The 17,231-nt window shown below is 33.8% G+C and overlaps 1 protein-coding gene and 1 pseudogene across 2 annotated transcripts in view; both read right to left on the minus strand.

Annotated features, from left to right (window-relative positions):
* Positions 1-983: 983 nt before the first annotated feature.
* Positions 984-17,231, minus strand: part of LOC100451648 (complement factor H-related protein 4) — a 76,367-nt gene continuing 60,119 nt past the window's right edge. For both annotated transcript variants that reach the window (XM_002809670.3, XM_009239759.2), the window contains 5 exons: positions 9,125-9,322; positions 6,678-6,860; positions 4,934-5,110; positions 4,466-4,648; positions 984-1,408 (listed from right to left, as the gene is read on the minus strand). In XM_002809670.3, the coding sequence (XP_002809716.1) occupies positions 1,212-1,408; positions 4,466-4,648; positions 4,934-5,110; positions 6,678-6,860; positions 9,125-9,322 (938 nt within the window). In that variant the 3' untranslated portion in view covers positions 984-1,211. The remainder of the gene's footprint in view (positions 1,409-4,465; positions 4,649-4,933; positions 5,111-6,677; positions 6,861-9,124; positions 9,323-17,231) is intronic.
* Positions 10,071-17,096, minus strand: LOC129060574 (complement factor H-related protein 3-like; annotated as a pseudogene).

Consider the following 17,231-nt stretch of genomic DNA (forward strand, 5'->3'; position numbering starts at 1 on the left):
CTAAGATTTCCTTTTCAGTCATTTTTATACAATCTTTTCAAAAAATCCTTATATACAAAAAAGAAGTACAGAATGGAAAGAAAGTGAAGGCAATTAATAGGAGAAAAGACAAAAAAAAAATCCAAAGCAAAACTTAATAAGAAATGCAAAAACCATATATGAAGAAACTTTCAAAATATTTGTATTAAGAAAATACAAATGTAGCCTTAAATAAATCAGAAAAAGAATTATTTCCTTAAATAGGAATTTTCAGCATCCTATTTATTTGTTTTTAAGACAGAGTCTCACTCTATTGCCCAGGCTGGAGTACAGTGGTACTATCTCTGCTCAGTTCAACCTCTGCCCCACTGGTTAAAGCGATTCTCCCACCTCAGCCTCCTGAGTAGCTGGGACTACAGGTGCACGCCATCATGCCCAGCTAGTTTTTCTATTTTTAGTAGAGACAGGGTTTCACCATGTTGGACAGGCTGGTCTCGAACTTTTGACCTCAGATGATTCCCAGCTTGGCCTCTCAAAGTGCTGGGATTACAGGAGTGTGCCACTCTACCTGGCTTCAGCATCCTAAAGTGTCACCATTGCCCAAGTTAATATATACATTTAATGCACTTCTGGCTGTGTTCCCAATGCTCCGAAAGGGTTAGCAAAACCTCTTTTCTTTTTTCACAGGAAAATGATAATAATTCACCTTCTTTAGTACTATTTCCTTTAGATCATGATAATGATGTAATGTCAGTGTTTGGCAGGAAAGACTACTTTTAATAAAAATGACCCTATTTGGTTAAATCTAGAGGACCATGGCTGCAATAAGGGAATACTATAGTGTGTTTATCTTCACTTACAACTTTAATATCTAATTTTATGGCATTATTACTTCCCCAAATAAAGTCTAAAGTCATTTTGTTTCTATGTCTAGGTATACTATACAATATGCAGAAAGCCATTCAGTTATCTGTTTCTATACTTACTAATTCATTGATAAGAAGTCCAATATAAGGGTAGTTTTTATTATTTTAGTACAAGCATAAGCAATAATTTAGTTTGTTTTAACATATTTTTTGAGAACATATTAAGTTGCAAATTGAAACTATTATGTTAATTTTCTTTGAAATAAAGTAGAAATTACAACAATATCAGAAGCTGTCTTTGCAAGCTTTGAGACCATAAGAGTGAGAAGTGGAAGTTGGACATACATTTAGGGTAACAATGCTGCCTTATTCACATCTGGGGTATTCCACTATCCCTTCCCGACACACTGCTTGAAATGATAGAATTGATGTATTTGCATTATATCCCAATTTACACATAAATTCAATGGTATGCCCTGTTTTTGCATAATATTTTCTGTCACTTTTTCCTTTTAACTGTATGTTATTTTTATTCATGTTTTCTTCAGTTATTATACATGGATCTGAAAGCAGACAAAAAAAACAATTAACAATCATAATCTTCCCTTTCATGAGTATATAAAATGCATCCTAATGAGTAGTTTAGGATAAAATAAAATTATAAAATAATCCAAATAGTTAATAGTTGTTAACTTGTGCTACATACTGACTTTAGCATTTCACAAATATAATAAGTTCAGTTGCACTTCCCCAACGTCACAGCAGAGATCATCAGGTGAGGTGATAAACGTGAACCCTGGCAGTCTTTCTCTAGAGCCTGAACTCTTCTTCCCTAAAACATGCTGTGTCCACCCTAGTGACTTCACATCAAAAAGGATTATGCTAACATGTTCCACTGGAGTCACGGTTACTTATCCTCCTTTCCCCCATTCAACAAGCCGTGACTACAAGCACTCCAAATGTACTCACATTTTGCTAATTTAATTCTATGTTTATATTTTTCTCTTAGGCCCACAATGTAGAAACAGAACTGTAGAAAGGTATAATCTTTCTAATAGTCATCTATTAAAATGAAACTCTCTCTATATACATACATACATACATAAATATACCTCAATATCTATCAATTATCTCTCTCTCTATCACCATCATCTATCCCTGTTATCTTCATTTTCTATTTTAAAGAGAGGCAAGGATAAGCACAGAAGAGTTAATGTGAATCCCTACATGATTATGGACAAATTACTCTATCTCACTATGCCTTCATCTGTAAAATCAGTAAGATAATGTTACTTCCACATATGGATTTTCTTTTATAAAATTCTTTTGTAAAAAAATTTATAATTTTTTTTAAGTTCCAGGGTACATGTGCAGGATGTGCAGGTTTGTTACATAGGTAAATGTGTGCCATGGTGGTTTGCTGTACCTATCAACCCATACCCTAGGTATTAAGCCTAATTCTTACATGATAAAAATTTCAGTTCTTACATAGTAAGCTTTTCATTTTTGATGATATCATTCACTCATTCACTTCTTTTGACTCAAGTATTCTGCATTCTAGTTTAGCCCTTATTAGCATTAGCATTTCTTTAGAAATTTCCCCAATCATATTTTAATACATCTTTCAAGTACTTACTTAAATAAATTTCTTAACATAGTACATATCACTTTTGAAATCCAAAAATTTTTAAGAGCTCTTCAATACATTCAGGGGCTGTTTACAATTCAAAAATAAATGTTATTTGAATTCTAAATACTTCTCCAAAAATATTTTCCAAAACTTTCTAAAGTTTTCTGCTGCCTGGGAAAGTTTTCCTCATTGCTTTAATATGCCATATGTATGTGTAATATTTTCCATAAGGTTGCCTTTTTCCCTAGAATTCTGTGCTTGAATGCTGTTTGCTTCTTTAGTTTTGAAGACTGAAAGTCCTGCTTGTATCATGGAACTGATTTTATATTTTCAGATAATTATAATCCTTTCCTATTCTTGATTATGAGAAGAGGTAATGCTTTTGCTGTGAAACCCATCTTAGGAGTGTCCATCTCAGTCAATCAAATTTAAGACTCAGAATTTATCTCTGAAACCTAACACTTTTCTATGAAATCAAGTTTGAAGATACTTGATTTTTGATTTGAGGATACTAATTTCTTCTTCAGTCTTGCCACTTGCATAGTTTGGAGCTCAAACTTGGACATGATCATCTACAGAAGTGGATACCTAAGTAGGGGACAATAATTAAGGTTTAGCCCATTGTAAGATCAGCCAAAATATCAGCGTCATCAGTCAGTATGAAAGGTAAAAGGTAGCATAGCATCAAAATAAAGGAAATGAGTCACATCACAGAAAAGAACTGCTTGTATCATCCCGTACTTAGGAACTTGAGCACTTGAAAAACTCATGAACATATAGTTTAAGAGCTGTGATAGGAATAGGTTATCTGACATGCAAGGCCTGATGGGTATCCCAGGGCTGTACCTCATAGGCTAGTAGAAACTTGTGGCAAATTTTCTTTTAGGTTTTCTTGTTGTTGCCGTAATTATTGTGGCTTATATTTTTTGAATTGTGTTGCTTCAAGTTCATAGTACTTGGGGAACAAAATTCTGGAAGTATACCTGTATTACTGGCTTGAGGGGTTTTTAGTGTATTCATTTTGATTCTGGTATAAGGGAAGAGGAGAATAAAGTAAAAATGGAAAAGCAATGGGTTATGGAAATGGCTGAAGTTTCGTTAATTTCTTGCTTGCTTGCTAGGAATACTGATAAAATATAAGTAAGAATAATAATCAGAGAAAGAATTTCTCAGTGTTAACCAGCTATGTGTTCTATCAGGAAAAATTTCATGTTTTCAAGTAGGATTTAATGGTTCGTGGTTTTTTGAAACAGGGTTTTCATAACTGTTTGAAAACTCTTTACCTCAGTGTTAATAATGTGAAAATGATTACTGGTGTTAAGCTGAGATGCCATATTTCATATGTGCGCAATAAATGGATGCCATTCTTGAAGACTCATTGTATCCATTAACAAATTGAAGACTGAACATTCTTGGTTTTTTCTTTTTCTCTTTTTCTTCTTCTTTTTTATTTTTTTATTTTTTATTTTTTATTTTTTTATTTTTTTATTTTTGGAGACGTAGTCTCCCTCTGTTGCCCAGGCTGGAGAGCAATGGCACAATCTCCACTCACTGCAACCTCTGCCTCCCGGGTTCAAGTGATTCTCCTGCCTCACCCTCCTGAGTAGCTGGGATTACAGGCATATGCCAGCATGCCTGGCTAATTTTTGTATTTTTTGTAGAGACGGGGTTCACCATGTTGGTCAGGCTGATCTCGAACTCCTGACCTCGTGATCTGCCTGCCTTGGCCTTCCAAAGTGCTGGGACTACAGGTGTGAGCCACCACCCCAGGCCGACATTCCTGTTTTAAAAAAGAAACTTGGTCATTGTTTACATGGAATTTTCCAAGCTTATACACTTATATATTAAGATCTGAAAGGCAAACATTCAGCAGAATAGCTGTTTATGAACACAATTCTAGGGTAATAACCCATAAAAATTCTAGTATAAAAAAGCAAATATCAAACTTATTACTCTGATTTTCTCAGGATCCATAATTTTAAGAACTTACATATGCACCTTGGTGGTTCTGACCACTCTCCATTACTACATGTTACATAATTAGAACCCTGAAGTTCATAGTAGGACTGGCATTGGTACTCGACTCTTGACTGTGGCACATACACTTTTAGTAGAAAGGAGATGGTACCACCATTGCTAATAGGTGGAGGAGGCCCACACTTTTCTGAAGAATCTGAAAAAAAATATATATATATATGTGGGGAAAAATCAACAGTCTTATTGGAAACTTTCTAAATAAAGCTTTTTATATACTCTTAACTGTATCTTATTTGATTTCTTAGGAAGACATTTGCATTTTCAACCTTGTTTTTTTTTAAAGTCTCAAGATAATTCACACTCATAGGAGGACTACATATATATGTACATATATGTACACACATATATGTGTACATATACATATGTAGGTATCTATTATTTTATTTAATTCTAATAAAAAATACTTGAATAAAATACTTACTATAACATGTTGGCAAATGGGACCAGCCATCTTCACCACACACTATGGAACCTGTGGTGTTTCCATAACTGATTTCATATCCATCATAGCATTCGTAGTCCAATGTGTCATGGAGCTTAAACCACATGCTATTACTCTTGGCTCTGGAATTCTCAAAAACAGGCATATCACAAAGTTCTGAAACAAAATAAAATTGAGGATTGCTTTTCTATGCCATACGATGCACAACTCAACTAAGAAAGTCCCATTGTAGGGATAAAATTTACCAATCAGTGTGTGCTAATAAATTGAGTACTATTAAAAATAGTCTGACAATCAGTGCTTTTTGTGCTATAATAGTTAATTACAATAGTTAAATATATTTCTGTGTATTCTTTCTTATCATTCAAATCCTGTGAAAATATATTAGAAACATTTGTTCACACCTATTTTTATTTGTGAAAAATCTCATTGGCTGTTATTAAAGTCTACTACTATGATGCTACAATATATTATTTTAAAGATGATAAAATTTTGTGAATTTAAAAGTTAATGTAACCATTTATGTAGTTATGTAATGATTCACTAACAGTAAGGGTGTATATTTTAGATAAAAATTATATTAATTGGATATAAGTTCTATAAAAATTTATGAAGCATCCTGTCTTTTATTTTACAAGTTTTAAAGTAGATCATTTATCAAAGCTGAGTAAAATTGAAGTATACACCTTTTTCTTTACACAGAGCCCATGATAAGCATAGAAATTGAAAACAGTATTCTAGAAATGTAGCAATTGATATAGCCCCCAAAACTCATGGTAACATTGAGATAATCACTTTGTAAGTGTATCTTTCTTTTTTCTCACTTAGTTTAATATTTTTGAGAGTCATCCATGTTGTATTATGTATCAAGGTTCCATATTATCTCATGGCTAAAAATAGTTGAATTGTACCCTTGAAAATGAGGTGGATTTGGGAGTATGTACATTATACAACACTATCTGGGTTAAAAATACATTAAGCAATTTATCTTTAAAAATCTTTGTGAATATATAAAGAGGAAAGAAAAAAATCAACGTTTGCCACTAAAAGATTTCCTTTGTTCATTATGCAATCTCTTTATCATAATAAGTAAAGGTCAAGCATGTTCAGAGAACTTTACGTGTAAAGAATCCATTGGCAAGTATGAGGTTTGTAAACATTCAGCCCACCCATCTACCCTTTTCCTTTACTTGTTTTCTCTGTAGTAAACAATAGGGTGGAGATAATTTTTTGATTGGATATCCTCAGTAGCATCATTGATACAAATTATTAAGGTCTGATTCTCCTGATGCTAGCAGAAATTCAGAATTAAGCACTCATTTCTCCCCCGACGTATACAACTTTTCTGAGTGTGAGCAAGGAATGCAATACAAGCAGTTGATAATTTTGAAATACAAAGAAAGGGAAAACAACAAAGTTTTTATTGGCAACTAACACATTTTGCTGATATTCTCATGCAGCTCCCTAACTAGTCTGTACATGATAAGATTGCTTTTATGTAAAGGCAGATTGAGTTGTAAGAGATGAAATGATCATCTTCCCAAGCAGCCATTACTCTAAACATGCAAAAGACTTAATTTGGCACAGAATGTTGAATGGTTTTAGAAGTATTTATATCTCTGTACTCCTAAAAGTGTTTTCTATGTTTTTAAGTGAAACACTATCATCTCAAAGAGAGGAACGAAGTTGACAGAAACTGAATGGGAATATGTATATCACTTACTAATGCAAATTGGTTGTGCTGACCATCCATTTGGCAAACATGTAACTGATCCTGAAGAATTTCCATCTGCTGTTGCATATCCTGGTTTACATTTATATTGTGTTTCTTTATTTAAAATATAAATAGAGGAAGATTCAGAAATGAATCCATTTTCAATTTCTATATCTGATTTTGAGCATGTTCCTAAAATAGAAAAAGTAGAGAAAAAAGTAAATATTTGTTGAATACTTCTTTTAGAGGCGGGAACAAGTAAAAACATGGCAATATGGCAAAACAATGAAACATTTGTTAGTGAGTTGAAAACAGCAAAACTGGAAGTTTCCTGGACATCCGTGTTCTTAAAGGAAACCACGAATTTCTGAACGAAATATTGAAAACACAGGGAAGGGCAGAATAAAACAAAGAATCCTTGAGACTGTCAACAGAGCTCTGGCAGGCCTTGAAGAATGCAGATCTAGGTGACTCTCAAGTCTCTAATGATATTTTGGAAGACTTTCTGGCTACTTTGCAACAACCTGAGTATTTTTGGTACTATTAAGGGGTCTTAAACCTCATTAAGTCAAATGCCATTTCCCAGGCAAAGATATGGTACACACTGCTACCATAGGCAAGAAAGTAATTTTGTAAATCCTTTGTCTCCAAGAATTTAAAATGGTTGTCATCTTAAGTGGGTGCTTAAACCCATATAGACGTGGTGTTTGAGAGGCATGTGGAAATGTAAGCAGAAAAAAGAAAGCAAAGAAGATAGCAAAAGTAAGTTCTAATATATTAGCAGTGTATTTGTTCTTTATATATTAGTAATGTGTGTGTTCTATACATTACTAATGGGTATATGTATAAGGTAGTAATTATTTTAGTAATGTATATGTTTTAATATATTAGTAATGTATATGTTCTTTTCTAATTAGTAATGAGAAAACAAATGTAAATGGACCAATTTTACTACCTGAAAGAAAAAGAAATCGTGTTAAAGATGATACATATTTATAATATAGCATTTGTCATAATCATGAGTTTTCTGATCTATTCTTGCCTACTTTCCTATTAATCTCCTCCAGCCTCTAAACTACAGTGTTCAGTTTCTATTGTAAACAGTTTTATTTTCAATACCTATAAAGTGCTTGACACACAACAATATTTATTAGGTGGATTAATGATAGAGTTGGTGCCTATGGCAGGAGAAAAAGGGACTTTTCTTTCAGAGGCTTAGGCTATTGTTGAGGACAGTTGTTCCTATAATAGTGTAGGAAGATTCCCATTATCTTTCATCTCAATTATTCCATAATTATCATGCGGTTTCTATAATGGAATGTTTTGTAAATTGCAAACAATACACACAAACAACTTTCGGAGACCCCTTTACCTAAAAAGTAAAAGTCAGCTATAACTGAAGATGAGCCTTAATTTAAAGCAACAGAGCACTAAGTATAAAAATAGATATCATATAATTGTGAGAGATGTAGCAGTGACCTTTGGGCAAGCATTATATTTATTTTTTAATTAATGCTATAATTTTATAATCTACTTAAATCAACGCATTTAGCATGATTTCAATATAAATACTGAAGCAGTGTTACTTTAATCTGTATTTTTTTTATTTTGTGCTATTCATGGTTTATATTTCTATTTTTACTTGACTATTAAGTGACAGAATCCACTCATTATCCAGAAATTATATATGTATTCAGACACATTTGGAACTGAAAACTAGCTAGGCTTCTATTTAAAAATAAAAAAGACATATATTCAGCTTAAGAGTTGATATACAAAATTTTCCGGTTAAAGGTCTAGATCTTAGACAGTTATGGACATACTGGGATTTAAAATGAATGGACTAACTGCCACGAATGCATCTGGGAGGAGGAGACCATTCATCCTCTGTACATGGAACTGTGGTCTGCGCATTTGGAAGACCATAGCCAGGATATCCTCAACTTTTACAGATTGACCCTATAAATATGTTCATCAATACTTTGTGTTATATCCATTCTCCAAATAATTGAGAATGCAGTGTCCTAAAGACCATAAAATGATTAAAAAGTAAATTAGAAACATGAATTTGATCAAAATAGTATATTAAAATAATTTTTAGAATATTTAAATAAGACTGCATCAATACTCAAAAATAATGTATCACTGAAGGAAAACTAAAGCTACTACTAAATGTTTGTACAAAAAAGTCAGTATTCAATGTTACTTATCTTTAGTTTGTATGATAAAATATGTTTAAATTATATAGGTATTCTCATAAAGTTCCTATATTTATTTCTCATGTGATTTTCATGAAGATCTCATAACAGAAAAGATCTAGTTTGGTCTTTTTGCTTGAACAACTCTTCCCTTGGTACCATTTCTGTCATATAAGGACAATGTAAACATTTGTTTGCTCTTCTCTCTCCATTCTTTGCAAGTTTTATGCACATATTGTTGTAAAGAGGTTTGCTTACTGAGGCACGGGACTGTTGGCGACCACCCATCTTGTGTGCAATGAATGTAATCCCAGTAACTTCCTGAAGGAGTCACAAAATTTTGGTCACAGTAATAGGAGTAAGATTTTCCTGCAGCTACTGGAAAGTATGGTCTACGCATATTCTCATAATATAGATGTCCGTATTGAATTTCTGGAAACTCACAAGGTTTCATTACTTGGAACAAAAAACAAGAATAGTATAAATAATGTTTCACTGTAACAGACAATGATATAAGAGATGACTGTTTTGATTATGTTACCTTCCACATAATGGTTTTTTTTTCTTTCTTTCTTTTTTTGTATTTTATGAGACGGAATTTCGCTGTCTCCCAGGCTGGAGTGCAGTGGCATGATCTCGGCTCACGGCAACCTCCGTTTCCCAGGTTCAAGCGATTCTTCTGCCTCAGCCCCCCGAGTAGCTGGCACTATGGGCACACACCAGCACATCTGTCTAATTTTTATAATTTTAGTAGACGCAGGGTTTTACCATATTGATCAGGCTGGTCTCGAACTCCTGATCTCAGGAGATCCATCGCTTCGGCCTCCCAAACTGCTGGGATTACAGGCATGAGCCACCACGCCTGGCTGGTTTACTTTAAAATTTTTTTTAATTTTTATAATTATTTTTTAAGTTCCGGGATACATGTGTAGGATGTGAAGGTTTGTTACATAGGTAAATGTGTGCCATGGTGGTTTGCTCCACCTATCAACCCATACCCTAGGTACTAAGCCCAATTCTTCCATGGTAAGATTTTTCATTTTTGATGATATCATTCACTCCTCTTTCTCTCCTTTTGACGCAAGTAATCTGCACTCAAGTCTAGCCCTTATTAACATTAGTATTTCTTTAGAAACTTCCCCAAGTCGTGTTTTAATACATCTTTCAAGCACTTACATAAATACATTTCTTAACATAGTCCGTATTACTTCTGAAATCCAAGAATTTTTAAGAGCTCTTCAACACATTCAGGGGCTATTTACAATTCAAAAATAAATATTATTTGAGCACTAAATACTCCTCCAAACATATTTTCTAACACTTTCTGAAGTAGATACGGAAGTGAATACATAAATAGGGGACAATAATTAAGGGTTAGCCCGTCGTAGGATCAGCCAAGATATCAGCATCATCAGTCAATATGAAAGATAAAAGGTAGCATAGCATCATAATAAAGGAAGTGAGTCACCTCACAGAAAAGAACTGCTTGTATAATCCTATACTTAGGAACTTGAGCACTTGAAAGACTCATGAGTCTACAGTTTAAGAGCTGTGATAGGAGTAGGTTATCTGATATGCAAGACCTGATGGGTATCCCAGGACTGTACCTCATAAGCTAGTAGAAACTTGTGGCAAACTTTCTTTTAGGTTTTCTTGTTGTTGCCATAATTATTTTGGCTCATATTTTTTGAATTGTGTTGCTTCAAGTTCATAGGACTTGGAGAACAGATTCTGGAAGTATACCTATATTACTGACTTGAGGGGTTTTTTGTGTATTCATTTTGATTCTGGGATGAGGGGAGAGTAGATGAAGGTAAAAACAGAAAACATTGGGTTTTGGAAATGGCTGAACTTTCCATTAATTTCTTTCTTGCTTGCTAGAAATACCGGTAAAACATAAGAAAGAACAATAATCAGAGAAAGAACTTCTCAGTGTTAACTATGTGCTCTATCAGGAAGCATTTCAGGTTTTCAAGAAGGATTTTAGTTAATAGTGCACGGTTTTTATTATACTTTAAGTTCTGGAGTACATGTGCAGAACGTGCAGTTTTTTTACATGGTATACATGTGCCATGGTGGTTTGCTGCACCCATCAACCCATCACCTACATTAGGTATTTCTCCTATTGCTATCCCTCCCTTAGCTCCCCACTCTGTGACAGGCCCTGGTGCGTGATGTTCCCCTCCTTGAGTCCACCTGTTCTCCTTGTTCAACTCCCATTTATGAGTGAGAACATGTGGTGTTAGGTTTTCTGTTCTTGTGATAGTTTGCTGAGAAGGATGGTTTCCAGCTTCCTCCATGTCCCAGCGTCCCAGCAAAGGACATGAACTCATCCTTTTTTTTTTTTTTTTGAGATGGAGTCTTGCTCTGTCACCCAGGCTGGAGTGCAGCGGTGTGATCTCGGCTCACTGCAAGCTCCGCCTCCCAGGTTCACGCCATTCTCCTACCTCAGCCTCCGGAGTAGCTGGGACTACAGGTGCCCACCACCACGCCTGGCTAATTTTTTTGTATTTTTAGTAGAGACAGGGTTTCACTGCATTAGCCAGGATGGTCAGGGTCTCCTGACCTCGTGATCCGCCCACCTCGGCCTCCCAAAGTGGAACTCATCCATTTTTATGGCTGCATAGTATTCCATTGTGTATATGTGCCACATTTTCTTTACCTAGTCTATCATTGATGGACATTTGGGTTGGTTCCAAGTTCATAGTTTTTAAAATGGTGTTTTCAAAATTCTTTGAAAACTATTTACCTAGTGTTAATAATGTGAAAATGATTACTGGTCTTAAGCTGAGATGCCATATTTCATATGTGTGCAATAAATGGATGTCATTCTTGAAGACTCATTGTGTCCATTAACAAATTGAGGTCTCTGAACATTCCTATTTTAAAAAAGAAACTTTGTCATTGTTTATATGAAATTTTCCAAGCTTATACACTTATATATTAAGATCTGAAAGGCAAACATTCAGCAGAATAGCTGTTTGTGAACACAGTTTTAGGGTAATAACCCATAAAAATTTTAGTATAAATAAGCAAAGATCAAACTTAATTCTCTAATTTTCTCAGATCCAGAATATTAAGAACTTACATGTGCATCTTGGTGGTTCTGACCACTCTCCATTACTACATGTTACATATTTAGAACCCTGAAGTTTATAGTAGGACTGGCACTGGTACTCGACTCTTGACCGTGGCAGATACACTTTTTGTGGGAAGGACTTCGTATCTCCATTGCTAATAGGTGGAGGAGGCCCACAGTTTTCTGAAGAATCTGAAAAAAATAAATATTACTGTGGAAAAATCAACCGTTTTATTGGAAACTTTCTGAATAAAGCTTTTTATGTACTCTTAAATGTATCTTATTTGATTTCTTAGGAAGATATTTGCATTTTCAACCTTTTTTTTTTTAAGTTCAAGGTAATTCACACTCAAATGAGGACTACATGTATATGTACATATATGTACACATACACATATATGCGTACATATACATATGTATGTTTCTATTTATTTAATTAAGTCTAGTAGAAATAAATACTTGAATAAAATACTCACTATAGCATGTTGGTAAATGGGACCAGCCATCTTCACCACACACTATGGAACCTGTGGTGTTTCCATAACTGCTTTCATATCCATCATAGCATTCATAGTCCAATGTGTCATGGAGCTTAAACCACATGCCATTACTCTTGGCTCTGGAATTCTCAAAAACAGGCATATCACAAAGTTCTGAAACAAAATTGAGGATTGCTTTTCTATGCCATACGATGTACAACTAAACTAAGAAAGTTTCATTATAGGAATAAAATTTACTGATCAGTGTATGCTAATACATTTTGTACTATTAAAAATATTCTGGGCCTGGCGCGGTGGCTCACGCCTGTAATCTCAGCACTTTGGGAGGCCGAGGCAGGTGGATCAGGAAGTCAGGAGATTGAGACCATCCTGGCTAACATGGTGAAACCCTGTCTCTACTAAAAATACAGAAAAAATTAGCCTGGCATGGTGGCGGGCACCTGTAGTCCCAGCTACTCGGGAGACTGAGGCAGGAGAATGGCGGGAACCCGGGAGGCAGAGCTTGCAGTGAGCCAAGATCGCGCCATTGCACTCTAGCCTGGGCAACTGAGGAAGACTCTGTCTCAAAAAAAAAAAAAAAAAATAGTCTGACAATCAGTGTTTTTTTTGTGCTGTAACAGTTAATTACAAGAGAAAAATATATTTCCCTATATATATCCTTCTCATCATTAAAGTCCTGTGAAAAACATATTAAGAATATTTAGTTAGACCTATTTTTATTTGCAAACATCTCATTGGCTGTTATTACATTCTACATTTATCACTATAATGTATTATTTTAAAGAAGATAAAATTTTGTGAATTTAAAAGTTAATGTACATCTTTAAGTACCCAATTTACTGACAGTAAGGGTGTATATGTTGGATTAAAATTATATTCATTGGATAATAGGTTCTATAAAAATATATAAAGCATGTTATCTTTTATTTTACAAGTCTTGATCATTTATCAAAGCTGAATCAAATTAGGTTGAAATATACAGCTTTTCTTTACACAGAGCCCATGATAAGCATAGTAATTAAAAACAGTATTCTAGAAATGTATGAATTGATATTTTATAGCTCCCAAATCCCAGAGTAACTTTGAGATAATCACTTTCTAAGTGTATCCTTTTCTTTTTTCTCACTTAGCTTGATATTTTGAGATTCATCCATGTTCTGTTATGTATCAATAGCTCCTTCCATTTGTCTCATGGCTAAAAATAGTTGAATTGTACCCTTGAAGATGAAGTGGATTTTGCAGTATATAAATTATATCAATATGTGTGTTAAAAATACATTAAACAATTTATCTTTACAAATCTTTGTGAATGTCTAAAGAGGAAAGACAAAAAAGATCAACTTTTGCCACTGCAAGATTTCCATTGTTCATTATGCAATCTCTTTATTAATAAGTAATTACAAGTTGGGAATGTTTTAGAGAACTTTAGTTGTAAGGAACCCATTGCCAAGTATGAGGTTTGTAAACATTCAGCCCACCCACTTACCCTTTTTCTTTACTTGTTTTCTCTGTACTAGACAATAAGCTGGAAATAATTTTTTGAGTTGGTTCTCCTCAGTTACATCATTGATACAAATTATTAAGGTCTCATTCTCCTGATGCTAGCAGAAACTCAGAATTAAGCACTCATCCCTTCCCCGACATGTACATCTTTTCTGAGTGTGAGCAAGGAATACAATACAAGCAGTTGATAATTTTGAAATACAAAGAAAGGGAAAAGAACAAAGTTTTTATTGACAACTAATACATTGTGCTGATATTCCCATGCAGCTCCCTAACTAGTCTGTACCTGATGGGATTGCTTTTACGTAAAGGCAAATTGAATTGAGAGAGATGGAATGATCATCTTCCCAAGTAGCCATTACTCTAAAAAGGCAAAAAAGACTTTAGTCTGGCACAGAATGTTAAATGATGTTAGAAGTATTTATATCTCTTTACTCCTAAAAGTGTTTTCCATATTTTTAAGTAAAACACTATCATCTTAAAGGGAGGAACAAAGTTGACAGAAACTGAGTGGGAATATGTAAATAACTTACTAATGCAGATTGGTTGTGCTGACCATCCATTTTGCAGACATGTAATTGATCCTGAAGAATTTCCATCTGCTGTTGCATATCCTGGTTTACAATTATATTGTGTTTCTTTATTTAAAATATAAAGAGGAAGATTCAGAAATAAATCCATTTTCAATTTCTATATCTGATTTTGAGCATGTCCCTAAAATAGAAAAAGTAGAGAAAAATAAATATTTGTTGAATACTTCTTTTATAGAAGTGAACAAGTAAAAACATGGCAATATGGTGAAACAATGAAACATTTGTTAATGAATTGAAAACAGCAAAACTGGAAGTTTCCTAGGCATCCATGAATTTTGAAAGAAAATGTTGAAAACACAGGGAAGGGCAGAATAAAAGCAAAGAATCCTTGAGACTGTCAACAGAGCTCTGGCAGGCCTTGAGGAATGCAGATCTAGCAGACTCTCAATTCCCTATAATTTTTTGGAAGAGTTTCTGGCTACTTGCAATAACCCGAATCTTTTTGGTGCTGTTAAGAGGTCTTAGACCTCATTTAGTCAAATGCCATTTCCCAGGCAAAGATACGGTACACACTGCTACCATAGGCAAGAAAGTAATTTTGTAAATCCTTTGTCTCCAAGAATTTGAAATGGTTGTCATCTTAAGTGGGTGCTTAAACCCATATAGACGTGGTGTTTGAGAGGCATGTGGAAATGTAAGCAGAAAAAAGAAAGCAAAGGAGATAGCAAAAATAAGTTCTAATATATTAGTAATGTGTATGTTCTTTATATATTAGTAATGTATGTGTTCTGTACATTACTAATGGGTATATGTATAAGGTAGTAATTATTTTAGTAATGTGTATGTTCTAAGATTTTAGTAATGTATATGTTCTTTTCTAATTAGTAATTAGAAAACAAATGTAAATGGACCAATTTTACTATCTGAAAGAAAAGGAAGTCATGTTAAAGATGATACATATTTATAATATAGCATTTGTCATAATCAGGAGTTTTCTGATCTGTTCTTACCTACTTTCCTATTAATCTCCTCCAGCCTCTAAACTGCAGTGTTCACTTTCTCTTGTAAACAATTTTATTTTCAATTCCTATAAAGTGTTTGACACACAGCAATATTTATTAGGCGGATTAATGATAGAGTTGGTGCCTATGGCAGGAGAAAAAGGGACTTTTCTTTCAGAGGCTTAGGCCTATTGTTGAGGACAGTTGCTCCTACAAAGGGGTAAGAAGATTCCCATTGTCTTTCATCTCAATTTTATCATAATATTCATATGGTTTCTATAATGGAATGTTTGGTAAATTGCAAGCAATACACACAAACAACTTTCAGAGATCCCTTTACGTAAAAAGTAAAAGTCAGCTATAACTGAAGATGAGCCTTAATTTAAAGCAACAGAGCACTAACTATGAAAATAGATATCATATAATTGTGAGAGATGTGGCAGTGACCTTTGGGCAAGCATTATATTTATTTTTTAATTAATGCTATAATTTTATAATCTACTTAAATCAACGCATTTAGCATGATTTCAATATAAATACTGAAGCAGTGTTAGTCTGTAGTCTATTTATTTTGTGCTAGTCATGATTTATATTTCTATTTTTACTTGACTATTAAGTGACAGAATCCACTCATTATCCAGAAATTATAAATGTATTCAGACACATTTGGAACTGAAAACTAGCTAGGATTCTATTTAAAAATAAGAAAGACATATATTCAGCTTGAGAGTTGATATACAAAATTTTCCAGTTAAAGGTCTAGATCTTAGACAGTTAAGGACATACTGGGGTCTCAAACAAGTGGACTAACTGCCACGAATGCATCTGGGAGGAGGAGACCATTCATCCTCTGTACATGGAACTGTGGTCTGCACATTTGAAAGACCATAGCCAGGATATCCTCAACTTTTACAGATTGACCCTGTAAATATGTTCTTTCGTATTTTGTGTTATATCCATTCTCCAATTAACTGAGAATACATTGTCTTAAAAACCATAAAATGATTAAAAAGTAAATTAGAAACACGAATTTGATCAAAATAGTATATTAAAATAATTTTTAGAATATTTAAGTAAGACTGCATCAATACACAAAAATAATGTATAACTGAAGGAAAACTAAAGCTACTACTAAATGTTTGTACAAAAAAGTCAGTATTCAATGTTACTTATCTTCAGTTTGTATGATAAAATATGTTTAAATTATATAGGTATTCTCATAAAGTTCCTATATTTATTTCTCATGTGATTTTCATGAAGATCTCATAACAGAAAAGATCTAGTTTGGTCTTTTTGCTTGAACAACTCTTCCCTTGGTACCATTTCTGTCATATAAGAAAACGTAATCATTTGTTTGCTCTTCTCTCTCCATTCTTTGCAAGTTTTATGCACATATTGTTGTAAAGAGGTTTGCTTACTGAGGCACGGGACTGTTGGCGACCACCCATCTTGTGTGCAATGAATATAATCCCAGTAACTTCCTGAAGGAGTCACAAAATTTTGGTCACAGTAATAGGAGTAAGATTTTCCTGCAGCTACTGGAAAGTATGGTCTACGCATATTCTCATAATATAGATGTCCGTATTGAATTTCTGGAAACTCACAAGGTTTCATTACTTGGAACAAAAAACAAGAATAGTATAAATAATGTTTCACTGTAACAGACAATGATATAAGAGATGACTGTTTTGATTATGTTACCTTCCACATAATGGTTTTTTCTTTTCTTTCTTTTTTTTTTTTCTAAGA

The sequence above is a fragment of the Pongo abelii genome, chromosome 1 (assembly GCF_028885655.2).
Source record: "Pongo abelii isolate AG06213 chromosome 1, NHGRI_mPonAbe1-v2.0_pri, whole genome shotgun sequence".
Classification (NCBI taxonomy): Eukaryota; Metazoa; Chordata; class Mammalia; order Primates; family Hominidae; genus Pongo; species Pongo abelii.